The 25,055-nt window shown below is 41.8% G+C and overlaps 1 protein-coding gene across 3 annotated transcripts; it reads left to right on the forward strand.

The window, feature by feature from the left end:
- Nucleotides 1–384: 384 nt before the first annotated feature.
- scara3 (scavenger receptor class A, member 3) lies at nucleotides 385–25,055 on the forward strand. Of its 3 annotated transcripts, XM_029425795.1 has the most exons (14): nucleotides 385–506; nucleotides 5,018–5,109; nucleotides 5,946–6,097; nucleotides 14,217–14,252; nucleotides 14,822–14,863; nucleotides 15,150–15,269; nucleotides 17,712–17,792; nucleotides 18,434–18,552; nucleotides 18,631–18,875; nucleotides 19,479–19,698; nucleotides 20,519–20,607; nucleotides 21,825–22,017; nucleotides 22,572–22,749; nucleotides 23,093–25,055. In XM_029425795.1, the coding sequence occupies exons 3-14, from the start codon at nucleotides 6,091–6,093 to the stop codon at nucleotides 23,566–23,568; spliced, it is 1,806 nt and encodes a 601-aa protein (XP_029281655.1). In that variant the 5' UTR covers nucleotides 385–506; nucleotides 5,018–5,109; nucleotides 5,946–6,090; the 3' UTR covers nucleotides 23,569–25,055. The 3 variants fall into 3 exon arrangements, with proteins under 3 accessions (XP_029281655.1, XP_029281656.1, XP_029281654.1); XM_029425796.1 differs by lacking the exon at nucleotides 5,946–6,097; XM_029425794.1 differs by lacking the exons at nucleotides 385–506; nucleotides 5,018–5,109 and having other exon boundaries at nucleotides 5,584–6,097.

Raw genomic sequence — 25,055 nt, forward strand, 5'->3', positions numbered from 1 at the left:
GACCAATTTGTCTGATTTGTCTGTCTCGGAGCAACACACTCTCGCGAGATCTGCAACAACGCGTTAACGTTGGTCAAACTGTCAGCTAATGTTCGCCAACGCCCTAGCTAACTTCTTTTCGTAATGCTTAACATAGCTGTGTAAATATCGAATGTTAACAACATAAAATGAAAATACATTAAACCACGCCAACTTAGGAGACATTGTAATGGTAAAAGTAGGCTCCAATTCACTGTAATAACTAGTAAAAATAATAATAATCTGATGTAGCGTGAAGAGCTTCTCCAGGACAAAATGGCTAACTGCTAACAGCTAGCTTGACAGAGAAGACGTTCTTCCTGTGTGTTTTATTATTCGGTGGGGATGATCTCTGATCAAGAACAGGCTTTAAGGATATCAAGCATCTTTCTGAGAAGATTTCCAAACAAGAAAGCAGCAGGAAAACGTAGAAAACGTTGTCAAACATGACAAACTGACAGTAGGCCATAGCAAATGGATGGGAACAGGTATGTAACTGTGGGAAATGTCAAACCGCTAACTGTCAAATTGTGAAATATTCTGGTTTTGCATCCATCCAAAGTAGTTGTTTCCACCTGAAACACCACTGCATAGGTACTATAATAAAATATCTTGTACTTAAATAAGTTTTCTGTCATGAGGAAACATTTTACTTGAGTTTCACTACATATTTTTAATGAAGTCCATATATTGGTATTATATATCTATAGGCTATATGTAATCTAAATCGCTTCATTCAATATAAAATTAGTAATTATACTATGATTCATTCATTTTTATTTGTACTGCGCTTGAAGAGTGACTCCCTTTCCTCCACTATAACACATTTTTGCTTTTATTTTGAAATCCGAATGCGTTTACCGGTGTTTAACTCGACCTAACTTGACGCTCGTGAGCCAGAGGACTTGGACCAGCATTTTTGAAATGTGTTGGCAGCAGCACTCAGAGACAAACAGTTGACTCATCCTGACCGTGACTCAACATTTAACAACTACACTTTCACGGTTCATTATCTGTATGGTATAAAACCTGATTATATGTACAGGTTCACACACACACACACACACACACACACACACACACACACACACACACACACACACACACACACACACACACACACACATATGTAATTTAAGCTTATAAACAAAAGTGTATCGCAACATTCATAACACAGATAATTACACAGTTCCTACATTGACAGCAAGTATTAAGCAAAGCATAATTTTTTACATACTTTTGTTTTTATATACATTATTTACTGAAATGTGTTAAAGAAAATATATTATAATTTGAACTGGATTTTGAAAAGACAAGCCAGAAGTATTGAAATACAAAACTATTTATACTATAATACTATACTATATACTATATATAATACTATAATATTTGTATTATTTTTATATATTTTGTCTAGCTACTTAATCATACTTCCAAGTGTCATACTTTTACTATATGTATTATTAGATGTAGCTTTTGTGAATTTAAAACAGCAAAAGAAGGAGCCCAAAAGGGTTAAAACATTGACACACGCACACACACACACACACACACACACACACACACACACACACACACACACATAACTGAATCAAGCATCTGTCAAACCAAGTATTATTAATACTGAAGTATCTTCAAACAGAACAGTAATCCTTTAATCCTGAAAAACAACAAGTGAGGACTGTGTCATCAAAGGAGATGGATATTCCAGTAAAACACACACACGCACACACACACACACACACGCACACACACACACACACACACACACACACACACACACACACACACACACACACATGCACACACACTTTAATCAATTAAGAGTTTTAAACTCTACTTTTAAAACTGTCAGGCTCTTGCAAGATAAAGAAAATAAAAATATATATCGGCCTATATTTGTGTAGATTTGAGTTTTTTGTCAAACTTAAATGTTTTGAAACACCAGGAAGGAAATGATTTGCCCTTGTGGCTTGGTAGGTAAAGAAAATTAAAATTAAAATATAACAAATCAGACTTAAAAAAAATCCAGGTTTGAATTGTTAGATTATGTTACAGCGTGGGGTTTAAAATAAAAACATCTTTATTTTAAGGATCTTTGTTGTCCATCAGTGCAACAGCTGAATGTGACACTAGGGGGCAGGAGCGCCATTCTTACACTGAATACACACAATGTTTATGTTCAGTTGTTTACTGTGTGTTGGATCTTTCTTTCTTTTTACCCAGCACTTATATAAATATAAAATAATATAAATATTTAGCGGCTCAACATTTCAGCGTTGTTCATCGGCCACATGGAGCCACTTTGAGCCCCCTGAAAGTAAATCAACAATAGTGACCTGTGTAAAGATGCTGAGGATGGAGAGAATACTGGACTTCTAAATGTGAGTGAGACACTGTGAAAACATGTCCAATATGGCCCCCACTTGTCCATTCCAGCCAGGCACGAAACACAGCATCCGTCACTTCACTTTAATCTATTAAACAAAGTTTCTATCCATTCCAAAACATAGCATGGACACGTGACAGACAGTGTTTAAATCAGGGGTGACATGTGATATCACTTTGTTCCTCTTCTTTCTCCCTTGCTGTCTATTTCTGGAGATTTATCCGCTTCACGACACAATCTGGACGGAGCTTCATCAAACCAAGATGGACGTGTTGTTGTTGCAAAAAGATCAAATAGCTGTCAGCAGTGCAGAAGATGTGATTCTTGGATCACCTCGCAGTGTTTATCATTTACTCTCTCACAGAACACTCCTGGAAGATGCTCCTCATCTAATACATGCACAACAAACACCTGAAAGATGCTACATGTAGCGTTTTCAGACACTGAATCAACACCAGAATGTAGCTGCAGGACATTTCTCATAAACACATGCACATTTAATTTAAGTCCAACAAATTCAGACGACGATTGTGAAACTTGTCTGGATAAACATACCAAAGGAATTTTGTTTTTAAGGCGTATTTATAAAAAAAAACAAGAAACGGGCTTTGTGTGTCTTTTGTTTTAATCAATATTATGTTTGGATTAACGATTTCTTCTGGTGTTAGCACTAGTTACGTTCACTGCACTTTTTAATTGCGCCAGCAGTTCATTGAACGAGGCGAGGTTGTCTACGCACGTTGTCTTTGTCTAAATTACTCTTTTGTGCACCAGATGTGGTCATATGTCGACGTCTCCCTGTTTCTGCCCTTTACTCGCATTGCCTCGAGTTGTTGATCTCGAAACGTTGCCCAACATGATCCAAACAGCAACCTCTTAGCAACAGCGGTTTGAGGAATGTCGTCCTAATTTGAAGAAACACTAGAATAACAACCGCTGCTTTTAGATCTTTTGGGGTCCGGGTCAACTAACAAGTCTTCAAAAGCCAGCTGCAAGTCACATCTTGTTGACTATTTAAAAATACACATCATTTGATCTCTAAAGAACACAGACTGATTAAGTGACCAGGTGTCTCGCTCCTGTTGTCTTTAATCTTTTCTTTGTCTCTTACTTTTGTTTTGGCTTTTAAAACTCCACCCATTTAGCAATGTGCTCCTACAACATTGGCAGACTCAGTTTTCAAAAATATGTAATTGAGGCAACAGAACCAGATTGTTTTCTGTCAAAACCTGGCGCCTACATTACCCACAATGCAACTCAGTTTAGTTCACTTGGAGATTGAGGTGTGTAATGCTAGTAGCAGAGAATGTAGCCTCAGGCAGAGATGAGGCGCAGGTCTGGTAAACACTTCTCTCCAACACCTTCAGATCTTTTATTTATTTTCAAACTTGTAGTCCTCAGACCCAGCTGACATTTAATTAATCAAATTCACTAAAAACCCCGCTGTACACTGGAGTCCAAGTCTTACTATAAGTGTTCAGCTCTGGCTCTAGCACAACCACTAATATGAGAAAAAGGTTCCCAACAATCGGCTACGACTTCCTTTGTTACAGTTACAGTCAGCAGTGATATTTAAAGCCACACACACCAGCACTGCACATGTGGAGCTTAAACTTGCTGGCGTTGAGGTTTGTTCAGTTTGTGTTGCTCAGTGTTGACAGTTTACCAGCTGCAGACCCTGTGACTAAACTAATTATCTGTTACGTGACCCTTTGCATACTTGTGTTTTGCTCCACTTTGTCAGTGTGTGTGTGTGTGTGTGTGTGTGTGTGTGTGTGTGTGTGTGTGTGCATCATGTGCCATGCTGCTACAGTGTTAAATTGGCCAACTAGTGAATTGAAACACGTAGCTCTGCAGCCAATCCTCGACCAGTGGCATGGATTTCCACATTTCAAAACAAACACAGAGAGCTCTGAACGAGCTGCTCCGCTGGCTTCTAACACAAAACATAATTATCACCTAATTGGTCCCATTGGTGGTACCGAACGACCCGTGGCTGACAGGCTGCAGATAAACTTCAAACATTTGGACGATTCTGGGATCAATTTCGGGGAAATCACGTTTCCGTGTGGACGCGTGAGTGTGTCAGAATGTGCATGAACTCAGCTGGTTCAGAAACTTCACGTTCTGGTGGCTTCAGGATCAAAGTCCAGCTGACTGATGTCGCTCATTAAATGACCTCATGGGATCCTCATCTGTATAAACTGCAGCATCAAAAGCCAAAACAACTTGTAAAGGAAAAAGAGGAAGGAGAGAAGGATGTGGCTTTGAAGCCATTCAGGGAAGTAGAAGTATTCATCAAAAGGTTATTATACACGGAGGTCACGGTGGAGATGCAGATGTAATGCAGATAAGAGTATAATCATGGCAAGGCATCGTTGCTGGAAAGTGTTTATCAAACAGTTCTTTATTGTTTGGCCATTTGTTGTTGTTGCCTGATGAAGACCCTGTAGCGCTGGAAGTATATTAAGTGGCCTAATTAGATTATCTCCATCTTTACCAGCTGCAACATTAAAGTGATACATTAATCTATCGATGATTACAATCTGATGTGTTCACATTTTGTGCGTGAGTATGAACAGAATAATAACCCAACTTCTTCTTTTGCAGGAGAGGAAAGTAAAGAGCTGAAACTCCACGATGCCAGACAGACGCCGGAGCCGCCTCGTCAGCTGGAAGGCCGGATGTGTGTGTGTGTGTCGGTGAGAACATTACACCTGCTGTTTAGTCTTACACGTTGGTAGTCGAGGTTAGCGGGAGCAAAACTGGGAACTGGTGCCAGATCAGGATTAAAGCTTTGACGTGTGTGTAGGTGTGTGTTCACAGAAACTGTTTTCCTGTCTCGCAGGCCAAGGCCACTGATATTCAAGGTGCTCACGCCACAATGTTCAAACATTTGTTAACAATTAGCCTCAGCCACAAAACTGACTTTCAACAAAACACATGGACCCTCCCTCCCTCCCTTTTCTTTTTTTCACCCTGTCCCCTTTTCCAGTCCCTCCCTCATTTTCCAGTTTCTTTGTTCCCCTCCCATCTCTCTCTCTCTCTCTCTCTCTCTCTCTCTCTCTCTCTCTCTCTCTCTCTCTCTCTCTCTCTCTCTCTCTCACCACCCTTCTTCTTTCTCTTCTTCCCCTCCCGCTCCATTTCCTCCCTCCCTCTCTTAAGTTGCACATGGTTTCAGTCTGAGGAGGTTTAGTTTCCTCAGGCTCTGGATGGGAGAGGGATGATGCCAGAGAAAGCTGCAGGCAAACACACATGTTCAAAACTTAAGAGGATCTTTGAGCAGCTTCCTTCAGCACTGATAGATTTGCAAGAATATTTGAAATAGTCTAGCTAGCAGACAGTTTTTCAGGTTGCAGAGGTGCAGTTTTTGCCCATAAAGGAATAACATTCAATGTGGCTGAATCGTGAAGTGTTTGCTTGTTGTTCATCACTTTTCAAATATGTGGAAGTAAGGACTTTTGGGACTTTTGGGCTTTCTCCTTTCTTTGGAAAACCGGAAAAATGTTTCACGAATGAGTTTGCTGACACCTCAAAGGTACATCGCTGACTGCCTTTGTTGTTCCTGGACACTTGCTTTGTGGAAGAAAAGGTGAAGAGGACTGACATATCACCAGCATCGAGTTAAGCATCAGCAAACCCAGACCGCACGTTGTTTATAAAGGATTCTTGAGAGAGGCATCATGAAAGGTAGAGTCATTTCTCTTCTGTGCTTTCATATTGTGTTGAGTCTGAGCACCTACACGTCCCATCTTCATACTCTAGTTTGTGCAAACACTTCTTACCAACGACTGGGTAATACTCTACACTGTATACAGGAACAGTATCTGTCATTGTGGCATGCAGGCAGGCACCTGCACAGGGCACCAGCGACCACATATGCTTCTCATCGGCTCTGAAACTTGGCCGTGTGGATCCTGAGAAAGTAACGGTTTGTTGTTCTTGGATGTGAGACTTTGATCAGTCAGCTTTTCAATCTCTAAATGTGTGTGCGTGCACGCCACAGCCCCGTTTCATAAAACGTAAAATATTCTCTATCCCCGCCAATCGGCCACAGATTGATTTAATACCACCCCCCCCCCCCCCCCCCCCCCTTTTAAAAGAGAACGAGCGAAAACATATCATTTGAATTTGAGTTTTTTTTAACAACATGGCATGAAAGGAGAGCTGCAAGCGGCTTTGAAGAGGGCCGGGGCTCGTAGAAGTGAAAGGCTGACAGAGACGGGAGGATACAGTGGGACAGAGGGGAAGGGGGCAGGAATAAATCCCACATGTGGGGTAGCAGCTGGGAAAGACGTTGAGAAGTGTTGACATATTCATAGCCAACAGTAATTGGCATAAGCGTGATTTATTCCCGTATTTATTATTGTTGCTAACTGAAATCTAACAGCATCCTTCTCTCTTTTTAAAACTTGGAGGCGTGTCTCTTTAATTGGATTTAGTTCTGCGGTGGCGCTATTTTAATTGACCATAATGCTGTAAATCCCCCAAACAGCAATTATCCAATCATAGCTTAGCAACTGTAACTACTGGTTAATGTGCGCCGAGCCCAGGACGCTTCTCTTGTAACGCTCGATGTGAAAACGTAAACGTAAACTAGGCCGCCGGACAGAATGAAAACACCTGTGTGATCTCATTTTCCACTCACCATACTTGTTATTCCACGACTTACTAGCTCTACACTGTAAAACAAGAGCAAAGCTGCTTCTCTGTCTGTGTTAGCATCGACACGGATCAACTGAAGAGGACGCCGACGTTAGCCTCGGTCTTTTAGCGCGATAATACGGTTCAGGTTCATACTTAAAATCCTCGATACAGGGTTCTCATTTTAAAACAAGTCAGCTGTAAGCATTAAAAAGTCATCTGATGAAAGCCTTTTCAACTAACTCTTAGGGCTAGCTTAAGTAGCTACAGTCGATAGCTAGCAGCACTTGTTGTTTTAGACGTGAGAAACTGCTTTTGTCTTTCTCCATCAGAAATCAATGCAATCGTCATTACAAGAGTCGAAGGCAGGTGACAGTAACGGGGCGGCAGGTCTCATTGTGGCTCTGCTAACTTCACAATTTATGCACTTATTTCTTTAAAGCAAACAAACATGTTCTGCTTGCAGCCACCTAGCTGTAAGTATGACATTGCATACTTACAGCTAGGTGGCTGGGTTAGGGTTAGGGTTCACTTCACTCGTGGTTCATTTGTCTCATTGTGTCCGAAGTGGAGAAGCTGCCTTGAACTACGAGTCGATACAGTAAATGAACTCCCAGGAACATATACAGTAATCCCCCTCATCCAAACAGAGCAGGAGGTCCGTTAATGTGGTTTCCAGCGCTGCCCGACCAGAACTAAACATGCTGCCTCACACATTCCTCTCAGGGCAGGAGAGGAGGGGCAGTGAGAGGAGGTGAGGCAGGTGTATGGCTGGCAAAGCAAAAGGAAAGAGTGAGCGCAGAGGAGAAAGGGAGGTGCAGAAGGAGAGACAGATTTTCTTGTTTTAAACTTCACTTCTGCTGCGGCAGCGTTTACAGTCAAAGCATTTTGGATTTGGATTAAAAAGGAGAACAAAGAAAACGTCCTACTGACTCGTTCTTTCTGCACGCAGTGTGAACTTTCACCATTTATTTTCACTCGCTTGTTTTCATTTTCTGAAATGTTTTTGCTGGACTCTCGCAGAATACACGTACAAATGTTGAATCTCCAGCTCCTGGATACTTATTAGGAAGGTAGTGGTTCGTAGTAGCAGCTGTTTGTTACCTCCGCCGACGAGGTTCGGTTTGTTGGTTTGTTTGTCAGCAGGATTACTGAAGAAACTACTGACCCCTCATGAAACCTGGTGGAAGGTTGTCACACGGTCCAAGGAAGAACCTGGTACATTTTGAAGCGGATCCAAAACACGGGTCGCATACAGACGTTATTTCTCACTTATGGAAACGGCCTTGGTGGAGGTCTGAGTATCCAGATGTAGATTTCTCTTCATGTACCTCTCATACTGATAATACATACAGAAACTCATGTCCACATACTTCTGTGTACTTTTGGTTCGGTTCCCCTTCGTTCCAATAGATGGAAGCGAGCATACAGAGATCATTCTCACAGCTTTTCTGCTACTTATCCTGATTCAATATTACAAAATGGCACAAACTCCATGATTTGGTTCTTTGTAAGTCCTTCCTAAGTTCTCCATAAGTACTAACTAGTTTCAAAGCAGTGATTTAATACATCAGGTTGCTCCATGAAAACTTTAAGATTGACTTTAGGGATGTAGTTGCTAGAAAACATCTATAGAACTATGAAAACTGGATCTGTAGCATCACAAGCTGAATAATAACTTCTAAAAACACTTTTTTGGAGGCACAGACATGTTTTTTAATGACTATTCTTTATAATATAGGTATGAAATAGAGCAATGTTTTAGTTAGTTGTATTCACACAGTTTAGATTGCGTGGAAAATACTTGATTATGCTAATGTTTCATCATTAAACAGCATTTTGACCCATTACCTCGACAACCTGAACAGGTGATTTATTAGAAAGCTAGCTAACGTTAGCTTTGTTGGTCGTTTCTTTTAGCTACACTTAGCAGTTAGCTGTAGTACGTTTGTATTAACAATCAATAACTTTAGATAGTAACTAGTGTGCGTGGTGCAACCCGTTTTAATTTACTGATGTGTAAATATCCCTTTAACAAACACTGATGTTAGATCTCATTCAGGCGTCCACATACTTTTAACCTTATATCTTAACTTCCTTTACATTACTCTTATCTTTATTATGTGTCTGTGCACAGCTCCGATAAGAAGGTGATCATGTGAAACAAATAAATACTGAGAGGCCTGCAAATAAAGCATTGGAGAATATTGAACGCACCCTTTGGCCTGTAAAGCTCCGTGAACTTAACGCGGCTTGTCTCTGTGTCTCCGCATGGCTGTTCCAAAGCTTTTTTGGATCCTGAGAAAACATGATGCGTTTATGGGATCTTGACTCCGTTTCTCTCGTTTCACTGCCGCACCACAATAAAATAAAATGTTTCTTGTAATGGCTCGTGAATAACTTGAGCTTCGCAGTCCGCAGCAACACATACCGGGCGTTTATAGTTCTGCGAGGAGACCACACATTCCAGTCAGGGGGCACCTAACTGGCTTGGATGTCAACAGAGGTTTGGAGAAGGACTCGTTTGGTTTCATGAGCTGTGGTCAAGACCTCCACTCTAATCTGGAGCAGGGCCCATCTCGGGGCTCCTGGTTTCACTTAAAGCTGGGACATGCTGAGGTTCTTGACGGGATTGTCTGGTCAAAATAACTTCAGTGAATTAATGAAAGACTGAAACATGGAACAGCTTGCTTGAAAGAGGGCATCTCTATGTGTCGCTTAAATCGTGGAGTGAGATCACAGGACATTCAGGGCATGTGACCAACCAAGTATTACATTTTGCACAATCCCCTAGCGAAAGTAAAGTCTAGAGGGGGAATGAAGGGGAGGGACGGGGTCTGGACGGGGTTTGGAAAGTCCAAAACCACCCTAAGAGCAACCACCACAGAGGAACCACAGACATGAAGTGGAGCTGAGGGTTCGCTGACTCAAGTGCAGGCCTGGCGCTTCGTTCACAAACACCAAAGGTCCGATGGTGAAAGAGGACGGAGGGAGGGAGGGGAGGGGGCTGAGTGACTCCATGTGGGTGAAGAACAACAACTAGGTTCTGTCCTTGCTTTCACTTACTTTGAACCCAGTGGGTTATTCTGTTATTGATCCTCACATTCACCTGCACGTGTCTCCATATGGAACTGATTAGAAACCATCAGAAAAGCTCTGTAAACTAACGCGCAACATGTCCATCTCGTATCCTGTGTGCGGCGCTTGATATTTTCACAGGTGTGGTCGTCTGCACCGCATCTGAACCAGCACCATCCAGTACAGTACACTGACTGGAAAACCCTGTCTCCTACAACAGTGGGTTCCCAAACATCTAAACCTGCATCCTCAACTGCGCTTTGAGGGAACCGTACTTTCTCCAGGATTGCAGTCGCATATTTAATCACGTGGTTCACGTTGAGCTCCTTTAATGTTACTTACAAAACCCAGAAAACAGATAAATTATCGCTTTAATTGGTCACAAAAAGTATTCTTGGCAAAAGTATTCATTTTCATGACTTTTACTGAGTTCCCCGCTGTTCAGGAGTTTTACCTCCTTTGGAAAAACTCTTGAAATGTTTAGTTTTGTTGGATATTATTTAACATTTTTTGTTTTTAGTCTCTCCCTCCATTACACATCCTTTCAGTATATTTACTTCCTGTCACAGCACAAGTGCACACATGCTGCAGTGTGTATTTAAACTGCAAGCTAAACTTTTCCATCCTCAGTCTGCCTCACTGTCTGGATAAACAACCTGTCTGCTTTGGTCCTTTCTGCAGAACACTAAACTGCAAATGATCCACATATTCCAAGTTATAATCTCAGTTGCTTTACAGGTTTTCCTTAAGAATGCATTTCTCAAATTAGAATTTGGTCCCAAATAATATTTAGAATTGGTATTGTTTGTAAGTTGTGCAACCCAGTAGTTATCAAATATAAACGGTCACTCAACTTACTTATATAAAGTCCTTATTTTAACCCACATCAGGATTTCTTCATCATCATTTTATTATTTTTCAACAATTATTTTAAAACCGTTTTGAAGGGCACAAACAAATAATGTCCTGTCCCTTATATTTTAATATTTGTTAGAGTCCTGAAGAAGTAAAATGATCCAGTAATTCACAAGAATAACAGCAAAGACGGTGTGTGGAGAGGAAATGAGGTTGTTAATGAAACAAAACTCATTTGAAACGTTGAAGCATTATTAAATTAAAGTGTAAATGATACAACGAATAACACAGAGTACAGTTGTCAGTAGATCCACAGTGTCTGACTGTGTAGGTGTGACCTGCTACGGGCCGTGCTGCTGTCAGATCAGCTCAGTTCTGCTCTGTGAGTGTTGGACAGCTCAGCTTCCTCACTAACAAGACGTGAGGGGGTTTTTTCTTCTTCTGCAGAGAGCAGAGAAAACATGAGGACAGAGAAGGAGGAGAAACTTAACCTGAGGAGCTGGCAGATATTTGAGGGTGGATGCTGATGAGGATATTTCAGCTTCCAATAGCAAATAATGTGCTGACATTCAAACATTTCAATCTGACCAGAAATCCAGAAAAATGACAAGTATTCAGTTTCTCCCCAGAAATGCATTTTTAATCACGGTGGGAAAGTTCCTGAAATGGGATTTAGACCATATGGGACACGAGAAGCTCTCCGCTTGAACCCAGAGTAATGATGGTATGTGAGCTCAGTACTCCCCTCCCCACACTCTCACGACTCTGCTTCTGCTTTTACATTGAAGTCGTGGCTTTACTTTATCAATGACATCTTTTGCTCTACCTTAAGCTAGTTCAACTTTTCCACAGAGGAATCAGATCACGTGAGTCCTCCTGCTAACAGGGCTAGTTTAAGAAGACGATCACAGACTGTTTTGGAAGCTTTGTTGACTTTTACATAAAGACGTCAGCACACAAGATTAATCTCAGCTTATAGTTGATTACACGACAGCTGCAGGCCTTTCTATGTGTATTGTTCTAATCACGGAGAGCACGACCTAATCAGAAAGGGTTCTTCCTTAGCTCCACCCGTCCACCATGTGGCCAGTAGTTGTTTTCGCATCCTGCCGGTCGACAGATAAACAGACAAACCGAGCCAAAGACCTCAGTGGAGGTAATAACCATGTTTTCATGTTTCTAATAAAAGGCCAGACATCAGTCAGTGCACTCCTGGAAGAGTCGGTGCCGGTCAGCTTTTCTCTTTTTGTTTTAGCAACTGCTGATCTACGAGTTTTCTGAATTTTGAATGTGATGTCTCGTCTCGCTGCTCTCGTGTTGTGTGACTCAGCTGTTCCTTCGCCGACCGACACAAACATTTACCTCATTGTGGCGTTTGTGTCCTCTGCTCTATCGAAACTCTACTGACATTGCTTTTGGAGATTACATCAAGTGTGTTTTCTTTATTTTGGTTTAAGCCAAATGTAAACAATATTTGTGGAAAACATAACATTTAAGTTCTCAAATGTCATCCCCCGTGTATCACCACAAATCCCATAATGTTGCACAGACTGTTATTGTGACTAGAATAGAAATAACTTGTTGCATCATCATATTTATGAAAACACATTGTGTGCAACTGCTCCTGGTTTTATTCTTCTTCTCTTCTTCTCTCGTTCTCTCCCGATGAGAGGTCAGACCTCTCCTCATGTTGAGCTGATGTGCGGTTAACCACAGATATTGATTCACAGCAGACATTTTGGTTTCAATTATCATTTTGCAACATTTTGCATTGGCTTGAAGAATAAAATTGAAATATAAAAGATGTTTTTACAACTCAAAATGAACTCAAAGACAGAGTGAAAAGTACTTTTCACTTGCATAAAAACACACTAAAGGGACAAACATTGGGAGTAACGGACAACTAAAGTCACACTTAATGCATTTTCTCATTAGCATTTTGTATCCCTGACATTAAGCATCGCAACTTCGGACGTTCTGTCTCCACAAATGTATTACTTAAAGAGATACTGTGTTGTAAGCACCAACAACTCATTCCCTCTGGGGTCCAAAGGTAGCTCTAAAAGGTTTGTAGCTCCATCTTTATTCAGTTTGGATTCAGAATAACTACAATGGATTTCAACCCAACGACCCAGTTTCCTCTCAGACCATTGTATGCTCACTAAGTGCCATATTTTCATCAACATAAGTGGGAGATTATAAAGGCTGCTTTGGTTCCTGCATATGCATATGATTGGATGTTATTAGTCAGCTGCACGCTTCCGTTTCTACCTGAGCCTCATATGCATACAACAGTCTTGGAGCCACCCTACAGTTTACAGATGTTGAGTGTTAAGACTCACAGCATATATTCTTTGGGTGGAATATTCCTTAGGATTACATCACATCTGTCTAGACTCTGTTAACACATTTTCCACATTTCTACAATCAGAAACGCCATTAAGAAGTAATTTAGCTGTGCTCATGTTCAGGGGCAGGTCTGCAGTAACATGTGCGACCACATACTTTATATTATACAGCAATGTTTCCGCAGCCTGACACTGTTTGCTTTAAGGCCAGCTCCTTTGGCAGTATCAACACGGCACCATAGCAAAGAGTCCAACTGTCTCAGCAACCTGCCAGACCTCTGGTTTTTTCCCTGCTAATGAGTGTATGTGTGTTTCCCTGCTCTGTTCCTTCACAAACAGCCTCCCCTGCTGCTCCGCTGAGTGTTTTTTTGCTTCCTAAACAAGTGCCTCAGGTGTGGGGTTGGGTGCCAGTTTGGGTGGTGTACAGTTAATGACGTGTTGGATAGAGGCCATCGCTGTTAGATGCAGTTATGAAAACATGGCGCTGAATGCATCCTAGGCCTTGTGTGTTTTATTAGGCCCTCTGGTTACATTATGTGGACGTCATGCTTCTTGTTTCAGTCCTTTGCAGCTAAGAATGTGTGATGACAGCCTCCGCAGACACACAATACTCCCTCCAGAATTAGCAAACAAAACCAACGACTGTTCTCACACTTTGTGCCGCTGATTTCTCCTGAGCCGAACCAAAAACCTTCCTTTTGATTGTGCTGAGATAGCAGCTTCACACTGAACAATGCAGATTCAGGGGCAGGCTGCAGGGGATTGTGAGCCAGCCGGTTTGTATGATTTACGACGGGAGTCATAAAGCTTGGTGGCTCCAGCAGAATTGGTTTCAGTCAGCTAAATGTCTGTTTTCTTTCTCTCTTTCTTTTTTGTTTTGGCAGACAACTATGGGGGATACGAGAACCAGCTTTTCAAAGGTAATGATCGAGGTTTTCTATTGTCTAAGAAACATAAATGATGGTCAGTCGGATCGCATATCAACGATTGAAGTCGATTGTTTTAAGCTTAAGACGATTTTAACAAACTTACTATCAGAACTAAAGATGTTTTTTCCACAAATGATCTCCAGAATCTCCCCAAAACTCTGCGCTCCATAAGAGTTGCTAACCTTATGGATATGATTTGGATTATGATATTAAAGATTAGATAATATGGTTAGGGGTGTAAGAAACTATCGCTACACTTAAGTATCGCGATATTCTGTTCTTGTGAGGATGTATCGATTCTTGAGGCAGACAATTGTTCATTTTTTATTATGTTTAAACCCAGATTGCAAGATAATAACTTGGTAGTTTATCTTCAGCCGTTTGACTCGTCCACTCCAACGTAAAAACAACGAGACAGGAAGTAGCGTAACGCCGCAAAAGTAAAGGTTCTTTGGTGTGACTATATAAATATTAAAGCTTGTGTCTTCTTTGTTATTTGTTCAGTAGAACAAACGTGTTGTCAAATTGTCATGTTTGCATTCTTCCCTCCTTCCTTCCAGAGGAGGATTTCACTGGAGAGGAGGAGATGCCTTCATTTAGAGGTGAAGGTCAAACACACACACACACATACACACACACACACACACACACACACACACACAGTCTAACAACGACAACAACAACACATAATGTCATCTGCATTACGGGTTTTCTACACCAATGACGTACTGTGTACACAGACGCCATGTGTGCATGACTTGTATATACATTCCTGAGTTTGCCTGCTGTTACATTTCAGAAGGAAATTTTATTTAATAGTTTTACAACGATTCTAACAAAACATACTAGAGTATAGTATCTGTGTATATTAATTCATTGTTCTTCCAGGTCGCAGCAGAGGCGGCTGTATGAGGTGCCAGCAGAGCCACTCTCTACAGCTGGCTGTCAAAATCCTCTATGGATTTGTTGCATTCCTCATCATCACTGTGGCCGTGCTGGCATCGCTTGGTGAGCTCCTTTACAATCAAGTTGCAGTCAATGAATCCTGTAAAGTAAAAGCCACAGAGACTAATCTCTCAGGTTAATGCAGTCGACAGTCTTGTAATTAATTAGGTCATTCCACCGATTAACGCTGACACGAGGCATTAAGAAGAGTTAGAAGTATGATCTTTTCATGGGAAAAGATCATACTTCTCTGTGTGCTGTATCCGTCTTAAATAAAACACAGTCCATTTAACTCCCATAGATCAAATGAACGTGGTCATGTGCCCTGTGTGCCATGTTTTACCTGACAGCTGCTCCGCACCAACAGATGCTTTTTACATTAACATCACATTTTATTAGGTTTGAAAGTCGTAAATCTTCGTCTTTTACTACCGTTCGGGGATCTCAAGAGTAGAGAGAGAGAGAGAGAGAGAGCGAGAGAGAGGCCTGGTGAGAGTGGGGTGAAATCCCACAACACATGAACAAGTTTGTATTTGTACAGAAACATAGGCACACCGTGCATTAACATGCATCTTGGGTGTTTCGATCACCAGTGGTCAGCTGTGTCAGTTCACACCTGGCATTAGAATGCGTCTCCACATGCGTCCTTGAGTGACGACTTCGGATCAGATCTCACTTCCCCGCTCTAAATGCAAATAAACACGTCGCACATCAAAGACCAAATGCATTGTTGTGTTTAACCGGCGGGAGGCAGCAATGCACTTCCTGTGCACGGTCTGCAGGAAATTGAAAACAGAAGAAGAAATCGTGTCTGTTCCAAAGGCAACGCAAATCACCCAAGAGTTCTGACGCACTATTAATAATATCACTATGGGCTTTTCAGATTCAAAAATGAGGAACAAAAGCAGAGCCGCAGCTTTGATTACATATCTTCCTGTTACGTCCTGGTCGGGGACGCATCAGGACGCATCAGGACGCATCAGCATTCACGAAACAAAAGTATGCGGTCAAATGCGTCCCTGAACACCTCTTTAATTAGTTTAAAGTGATCACAATGCGTCTCGGTGGTCGTTTATGTTAAGTACACAGCTGTCCACTTATGATTCAATCACCCAAGACGCATTTTAAAACCAAATATAAAATAAAATAATAATTAATATGGCGGTTCTGAATCACAGGGAGGATACACGCATTATGGAAACAGCCTTGGTGGAGTAATGCGCTCTCCAAGTGTCCCTTTCAAAGGAGTGTTAACATACAGAAGAGCAGTTTTTTGTTAGCTATACTACCAATAATATTGTAAAGTGTACGCGTTGTGAGGATAGAAGAGTTTAACCGATACCAGCTGTTGGATGCTAGCCAGTAAACGTGTAACATTATAATAATATGACGTGTTTTTATCTCTAAGTTAAACGTCTGCATCACGTGCTCAATAACAATATTCTGCGGAAACATAATATATTGTTTAATGAGCTTCAGAAAAGATGATCAGCGTCCAAATCCAAGTGCAATTTACAAACATTGTACCCAAACGTGTGCCAACACACATATGAACATGCACACCACATGCACACCACATACACAGCGTCGCTTCTCTTCTATAATGCTTCATACGCAGAAACAGCTTAATTTATGTTCGAGTCAACTTCCAGCACAGCTGTACGAGACCAAAGCTCTGGAAACTCGACTGTAAACAGAAAAGATATTTCACTTGGCTGCAACTCCCGACTGTGCATGTGCTCAAGGAAAAACAGATACAAATAACCTTTGATTTTCTGTTCCATGTTGGACATCTGTTTCATAGGAACAAATTCTTTAGCAACAATCTGTAAAGTAACAAACGTGGAATGAAGGAACACATTTCTTTTAGCTCTTGTTTGGAGTGAAATACATTTTGTCAAGTCGTCACAGCCAATGCATTATAAAAACAAATACCGCTGCATCAAACGCCCAGAGGCATGTTCATCCTCACTGTCACAGCAGCTAATACAGTAGAGCAGGTGGTATAAGCATGTGGAAGCATTTATACATGCACACACACAACACACACAACTGCATTAATCCCCAGAGTCAGGGTTTAAGATGCTGAAAAGGTCTGCAAACACACATTATACTAACTAACACTCTCACAAACTCACACTCACTAAATAATTGTTGCTCTCTTGGGAAATATGTTGGGAGAGCGGGACCTGGCCAGCTGTCCAAACCATCATTCATCAGTGTTTTGGTTACATTTCTCACTGTCGGGGGGCTTAAATTACAACTTCCTGTTTTTACTCCTTTAAATACTTCTTATGTCATGTTAACACGGAAACACTGCTGATGTTGATCCCTTCTGTATCTACTCCTCAGCATTCAGAAACCACCCTACATGGTTCTTAGCGTGTTTGAAAGATAATGATTTCATTCACAATTGATTTACACTGAAACGTAAATCCTGAATTTGGGATTAAGAATCATTTTACAACTGTTGCTTTCTTTGATTAACTTGTGCGGTGTCTCCAGTGTTCAGGAAGGTTGACAACCTGTCTGAGGAGGAGTCCAGCTACCACAAGACGATCACCAGGGTTCAGCAAGGAATAGAGGGTAAAGCAGCTTTTATATCGAGTGAGACCCCAAACATCGTGGGGAAACAAAAGCAATGGAAAAACACTTATGCACACATAAAACAGAGTTCTTTAATGTTTAATTTACTAGCTATACTGCATATTTTGCTCAGTGTGTGTGTGTGTGTGTGTGTGTGCAAGACTCGATCTTTCTGAGCACCTTCAGGATTTCTCGTTCACTTTGGCCTAAAAACGAAAATTGAAATAAAATTCTTAACCTTGGAACCAGCAGTTGATAAAAAACAATCTCACTACAACGTGCATTTAGTCACATTTACATTTAGTGAAAGTATCTTCCCATCTGCTGAGGAATATAAAACGACTGAAAGCTCCAGCACAGCCACTAAATGGACCTTGCGGTGCGATTGTTTGGTCAACTACAGTACACAGAGCCTGCACATGTCCCAGGTGTTGTAAGGTCATTCATGAAGTGTGAAGCAGTACGGATGATGGAGTGTGATGTCAGGGAAGCTCAAAGGATCTCTCACACACATATGGATACCAGAAGCGTTTATATAAATATATATATCAGACATCTCCCTGCATCGCTGTCTTTATATCTTTGCTTTCACCCCCCTCCCCCCCCCCCTTACTCCTGTTCTTTCTCTGATTCCTTCTCAGATCTGAGCTCCACCTCTAACTGTTCAGGATGTCTGGATGTGACTCTGTACAGCGAGGAGATCAGCAGGCTGAAGAGAGAGTTCGAAGACATACAGAAAATGATACTGGGACAGGAGCAGGTGCTGTGTTGTGAACCACAAAACAAGCTCTTCAAGTCGCTTGTAAAGAGATAAAACTAACTAACTGTCCCCCTCCAGGTTCTGGACCAGGCCTCTCAGACCCAGACCACGCTAAAGACCACCAGCAACCGGCTGACACGTGACATGCAAAACCACCTCATATCAATCAAACTTCTCAACCAGTCGCTGGAGAGATACCTGGATCGGGTGGAGGGCTGGAAGGACGTGATCGAGGAAACTGAAGAGAAAATGAAGACGCTGGTGGAGGATCAGTACGACGTCAAAGCGACATCGCAGCAGGTTAACACCACGGTGGCACTCAGGTGAATGAAAAGATGTCCTAATACTTTATATCTAATATTCTGCTTTGTTCTGTCTTTTTTCATCAATGAAAATAAGAGAGCGTTTTTTATTTTGAAATTCCAATTTAGTCACAACGCTAGATTACTTTCACGCCTTGTTAGCGTTGACGACCTTTGAGTGAACTGAATTTTAATGGAAACTTAAAATCAGTGGCTGACAGCAGGCAAGAAGCCACAACTGCAATGTTCTGACAAGGAGATCGTTGTTTATGAAGGCAAAGTACAGTAAGAATAACAACTGGGAATTCCCATTTGGAAAAGGCACAGCTGGGACACATGATGCTGATTTAAACCTACGGTAGAACGCGACCGGTGGAGTTGATCATCCATCTTTTTATGAGCTGCTTTGAAAGACTACTATAAATTGTAATGGGGTGATGATTTTTCAACGTGTACATGATTTATTAACAAGAAAAGCAAAATGTTCCTCCATTAAGGAAGTAATATATAGTAAGATATAAATAAATGATGTGCTCGTCATACACTTTTGCCTGCTTCTTAAAATGAAAAAAATACTGCAAACACTGCACCTCAAGGTCTTCTTTGTTCTCTCCTGCTCTGCAGCACAATGTGGATAGATGCCTTGCAGAGAAAAGCCGATGAGGAGACTCTGGTCCTGCATAAGTTGACCGCCGACTGGCAGAACTACAGCCGAGTTCTGAGCGCAATCAAATCCAACACGAGCAGCACCACACAAACGATGCGCTTCCTTCAAAACAACATCGTAGCAGATCACCAGAGAATCGCCATGTCCGCTGAGGTGTACTACGACCTCACCCAGCAGGTGTGTGTCTGTTTGTGTTTCCGAGTTTAATTTGAAAAAGAACAAAACATCCCTTCAGGAAAAAGAAGAGGTGTCTAAATAGTCTGTTTGAGTGTTAAAGGGCCAGGGTGTAGTATTTAGTAAAGGTCTATTAGCGGGTCCTCTTCTTCGTTGCTCCTAAAGAAGTGTAGTAGTAAGGATGGCCTCTGAGCGGGGAGAAGGTCCTTAAAGATACCACAGCGTTTCCACGGTTTTGCTCTCGGTGGCTTGTTACCACAGACTTTAAAGGGAGGGGTGAGCGGAGGGGTATTCAGTTGGTTGCAATCTGCAACCCCAACGCTGGATGGCACCAAATCCTACACACTGTCCCTTTTAAGACTTGGTTTTAGAAGTAAAGGTTAAAATTAGGGTTCAGGTCTATGCAATGCATTACTGTAAATTCTCAAAATAGTGGCACTTCAATTGCAGAGAGGGAAATAGGCCTTTATTTGGAAAAGGTATACATTTGCGATGGACCTTTTTACCTCCTTCCCAGTAATGCTAACTGAAAACTTCCTCCATGTTTACCTGTTACCTTGATACATTTAGTATGATGTACATTTCCACAGCACAGATTCCTTCTGCACACCAACAACAACAGTCACCACAGAAATGTTGTTTCATTCACTCCAGTCCTTTCGCTTTTACGTTTTTCCCGATCAATGTTAAGCTACCGTGAATGCAACTTCACGCTTCCAGCTGTTGTTTTATAGTAACAGACTTCCAGCTTTTCTGTATACGGTATGTTAATGAGTGTCCTCCTTACAAGTAAAGAAACACAACATGTCTGTATTTTCTCCAGGTGATGAACCTGCAGATGCAGCTCGACAATGTGACGTCTTTCATGGATGAACACGAGGAGAACTTGCATGACCTTCACTACCATTCCAGGTAACACTACGACACATGAGAGGACATTGTATTGACTAACATCAATTCCCTAGAGGTTAACTGTAGCCTTTCATGCCTGATGCATACCTTCACCCAGCTTTATCTAAGTCAAATTCTAACTTTAATACTAAGAGGTCTTCACGGGTCCAAAGATTTGTGCCCGAACACAAAAAGACCCGGAAATAAACCGAGAAATCCATCGATCAATCCATCGTCTACCGCTTATCCGGGGTCAGATCGCGGGGGCAGCAGCTCCAGTAAGGAACCCCAAACTTCCCTTCTCCGGGCCACATCCTCCAGCTCCGACTGGGGGATCCCGAGGCGTTCCCAGTGAGGAGATATAATCTCTCCACCGAGTCCTGGGTCTTCCCCGGGGTCTCCTCCCAGCTGGACGTGCCTGGAACACCTCCCTAGGGAGGCGCCCAGGTGGCTCCTTACTAGATGCCCGAACCACCTCAACTGGCTCCTTTCAACGTAAACTCAGAAATGTCGGATCCAAACCTGGCCAGCAGACAAAGTCCCGATCGTCACCGATTTCACAGCTGATTGCTATTAACACGTTAACGTTTATTTACGAGTTGTCATAACAACTTTGTTTTGTTGCATCTAGCATGATAAAGATAACTTCAACAGTTTGCCCTTTCAAACTAAAATAACGATTGCTGGTTGCCACGGCTGCTAACGTTAGCATTGCTCTCTCCGGGTACAACCTTTGTCCCGCTCTGCCTTTGAAGTCACTCAACTCATTGTGGCTCTGGAGTTGTTTTTTATTTCCCGGCACTGCACTATGTCATCCAAATAACAATACACACACACACACATTTTTTCCATAATGATCAGCGCTGTCAGATCACAGCCTTGGATGCACATGGGTATTACACATAATGTTAAACAGACCTGGGACCCACAGTAAAAGAATGGGACCCGACTGGATTTACTGTATACATTGTGGAACCAAACCCTTTACTGAGTCGGATCTTTGGTGCTAGAGTCAGGGGGTGGAAAAAAAGATGATTAACCTTGTGGTGACCAGAGTTTTTGTCTCACATGGGAGGCGAGTCCCCACATGTGACATTGTGAACAGATGTCCCCATAACATGAATAGAACGTGCATAAATCATATCCACACACTCTCGACACACAGGCGCACAAAGAAAGTGTATGATCATTCAGGAAATGTAAAAACTTACACTGTAACCTGCAACCATCCTCTTTAGGTACTATGAGAACCGGACAGGTGAGCGCTTCTCTGCATTGGATGGTCGTCTGAACTCCATCTCCATGGAGATCGACACCATCTCCTCCAGCATCAACGCCACCGTCAGCCACGTCCAGAGCATGTACAAGTACATCAACATCGAGAGCTCGTCGTGCCAGAGTCGCATGGGCAGACACACTGAAGATCTACAGGTAGTAAACACGGAAGATGTCTTTCTTCTTGCTTTTGTATCCATTGACAAGTACACACAAAAAGTGCAGGTTAGAGTTGAAGTCCTGCAGATGCAGAGATTGTATTTTTAAATGTTTCCTAGTGTACCACACCTCCACTATAACATTGAAATATTCTAAATACATCCAACATTAGACACATGACTGCCAGCTCGTGTATTTAATTCACGGATTACATGGTGATTGGTTGCCTTTTTTATGCTCCTTAAATGCATGTTTGATGACCCATGTGCTGCTGGAGCTTTGAGACTTCAGGACAAACTGATATAAAGTTAGCTATAGCTAGCAAGCATCTTTGATTTGTTTGTTACAAAAGCTCATGCATGAACAAGCTTGATGTTATTGACAGCAAATGCATAACACTTAGCTTAAATGTTAGCTAAGATGATTTGTAATTGTTGACACTTATTACTTGTACTAACCAGATTTGTCCTTCTTGTCATTATTCTACTCTCCCTGTTCTTTGTGTTTGTGCTCCTAAAGATTTTCTCCCCCGCCTCCTCTCTTTTGTGCAGAATCTGAACAACACAGTATTGTTACTCCTCCACTTGGCCGACACACTGAGACAGCAAAACATGTTGTTGAATGTCCGACTGGATGTGGACGTCAGGAATCTGTCCATGGTGATGGAGGAGATGAAGCTTGTGGACGTTCATCATATCCAGCTCATAAAGAACTTCACTATAGTAAAAGGTACAGTAGATGTTGTTGAAACGTACAGGGCTGTAGTCAACCAAAGTAAATCTTGGTCAACGGAACTTCTACCTAGTCTTCAACAACTTGAGGGGTCAAAAATTTAAATTTAAAACGTTTTTTGCAGCAAACTTGTGCGCTCTCCTGAGGCTGTGCCGCACCTCTCTTACACACACATGGCCCTAAGAAAAATGGATTAAACAGTTATATTTTAAATAACACCAACGATTGTCCAACCAATGAGAATTGGTCGGACAAGAGCATATAGACCAACAAATTGACCAACTGACCAAAAGGTCACTCCTAGAAATGTACACTTAACCTCACATTCCTCGCTCAACAGGTGCTCCTGGACTACCAGGGCCCAAAGGGAACCGCGGTGAGAGCGGCTCAAAAGGACCCATGGGACTGACTGGGAGTAAAGGTGACCGAGGCCCGATAGGAACCCGTGGAACTTCTGGAGAGGAGGGTCCTCTTGGGCCCAAAGGAGCTCCTGGTGAACCAGGCTCCAGTGGCAGTAGAGGGGCAGTAGGAATCAAAGGAGCTAAGGGGGCTCTTGGCACGCCAGGACCGCGTGGTGAGAAGGGTCAGAAAGGTGATGCTGGCCTCTCCGGTTTAGACGGTAACCAAGGAACCACAGGGCCTTCAGGGATCCAGGGTCAGGCAGGACTACCGGGCATACTTGGGCCACCAGGAGCAAGGGGAAAACCAGGGCCAGTAGGGGCGCCTGGACCACCAGGAACCCCTGGACCTCCAGGCTTGTCATACCCCCATGCCCGAATCAACACCCTGCAGCGAACCGTGACGCCTGCTATCTAGGTCCAAGAGACAATAGGATGATGGACGAAGACGTGGACCCAGAGGGCATTTGTACGGTACAAAGAAGAATTACTAGACAGATGAAGGAATATCATCCATTGTGACTAGAGACACAATAAATAATTTCTATGGGATTATGCAAGACAATCGAGAACTTCATGAACAAATGCGACAAATCAAATTTGGGGTTTGTCTTTAAAGGAGGCTTCCCCTGATAATATGACATGGCCACATGAAATGAACCAAGAAGAAATGTAGAAGATAGAAAACAGAACTGAACTGTTGAGGAGTGAGAAAGAAGAGGACCTAAGGCCAGAAATGGTCTGGGTTTGAAAACTGCTTTCATACAACACATGGTTCTTTGGATGAGTGTTTCCTTGTCCACCAAAACCAAAGAATACCCAAAGACAACAAGCTCTGTCCATATATGATGACTTAGTATGAGATTTTACCAGAATTAAAAACTTGTTTTGCATGATGAGATTAACAGGAATTCAAAAAACATCTGTTATGGAAGTCTTGTCTTGTACATTGAATGTACTGGAAGAAAAGAAAAGGTTGTTGTCAAGCCACCAAAACCTCTTGGGGCGTAATAAATATCTCTTTGTTTTTACATTATGTATGATGTATGATTTTTCTGATAGATGGCACTTTATACATTCTTAAAGTGTAAAAATATAAGGTTTGCTTATCTTTTTTTTGGCATTTCAGAGCAGGTACTCTGGGCAAAGCAGTCATTTTATGATCAGTGTTTGAAGAAGTAAAAGTTGCAGAATTCACGGCCTCTGAATTTGTGCTCTGATAACCTTCTTGTTTTACATTGTATGCAACATCTGTAAGAACGAAGGAAGTAACTCTTGTCGAAACATTTTGGGATACCACTCATATTTGGAGCTGGAGCCAGGAGGTGATTAGCCTAGCTTAGCATAAAAACAGAAAGCTAGGGGAAACAGGTAGCCTGACTTTCAAAAGCTCACTTATTAACGCGTATCTTGTTTGTTTAATTGCATTTGGGAGTTGTAACTATTTCTTATAAGCTACAGTTTTTTAATGCTAAGCTTTGCTAATCCTTATGCTCCTTTATGCACAGACATGAGAGTGGTAACAATCTTCTCATCTAACTTTGGGTATGAAAGAAAAATAAGCATATTTCAAAGACATGTTGAACTATTCCTTCTAAGAGGTATGAAGGCTTGGAAGGACATGAAACTCATTAAATACAAAATGAATAATAATGTTTGTAAACATGTCAAGTAATAACACTAAAAACACCGAAGTGGCAGTTCGAGTGTCACATTTGCCTCAGTTTCTACTATTAACACTTGAGATAGAAGAGTAAAGACTTATAAGAGGGTTTTTAGGTCTTATGATACACACATAAATAACCTTTTATATCACAGAAAAAACATCTTACAAAAAGGGAAACTTACTATTTTTGTAAACCTGTGTGTTGTAATGAAATGCGACTGGTTTGCATCGAACTTCAA

Source organism: Cottoperca gobio, chromosome 24, assembly GCF_900634415.1.
Source record: "Cottoperca gobio chromosome 24, fCotGob3.1, whole genome shotgun sequence".
In the NCBI taxonomy this organism is placed as follows: Eukaryota; Metazoa; Chordata; class Actinopteri; order Perciformes; family Bovichtidae; genus Cottoperca; species Cottoperca gobio.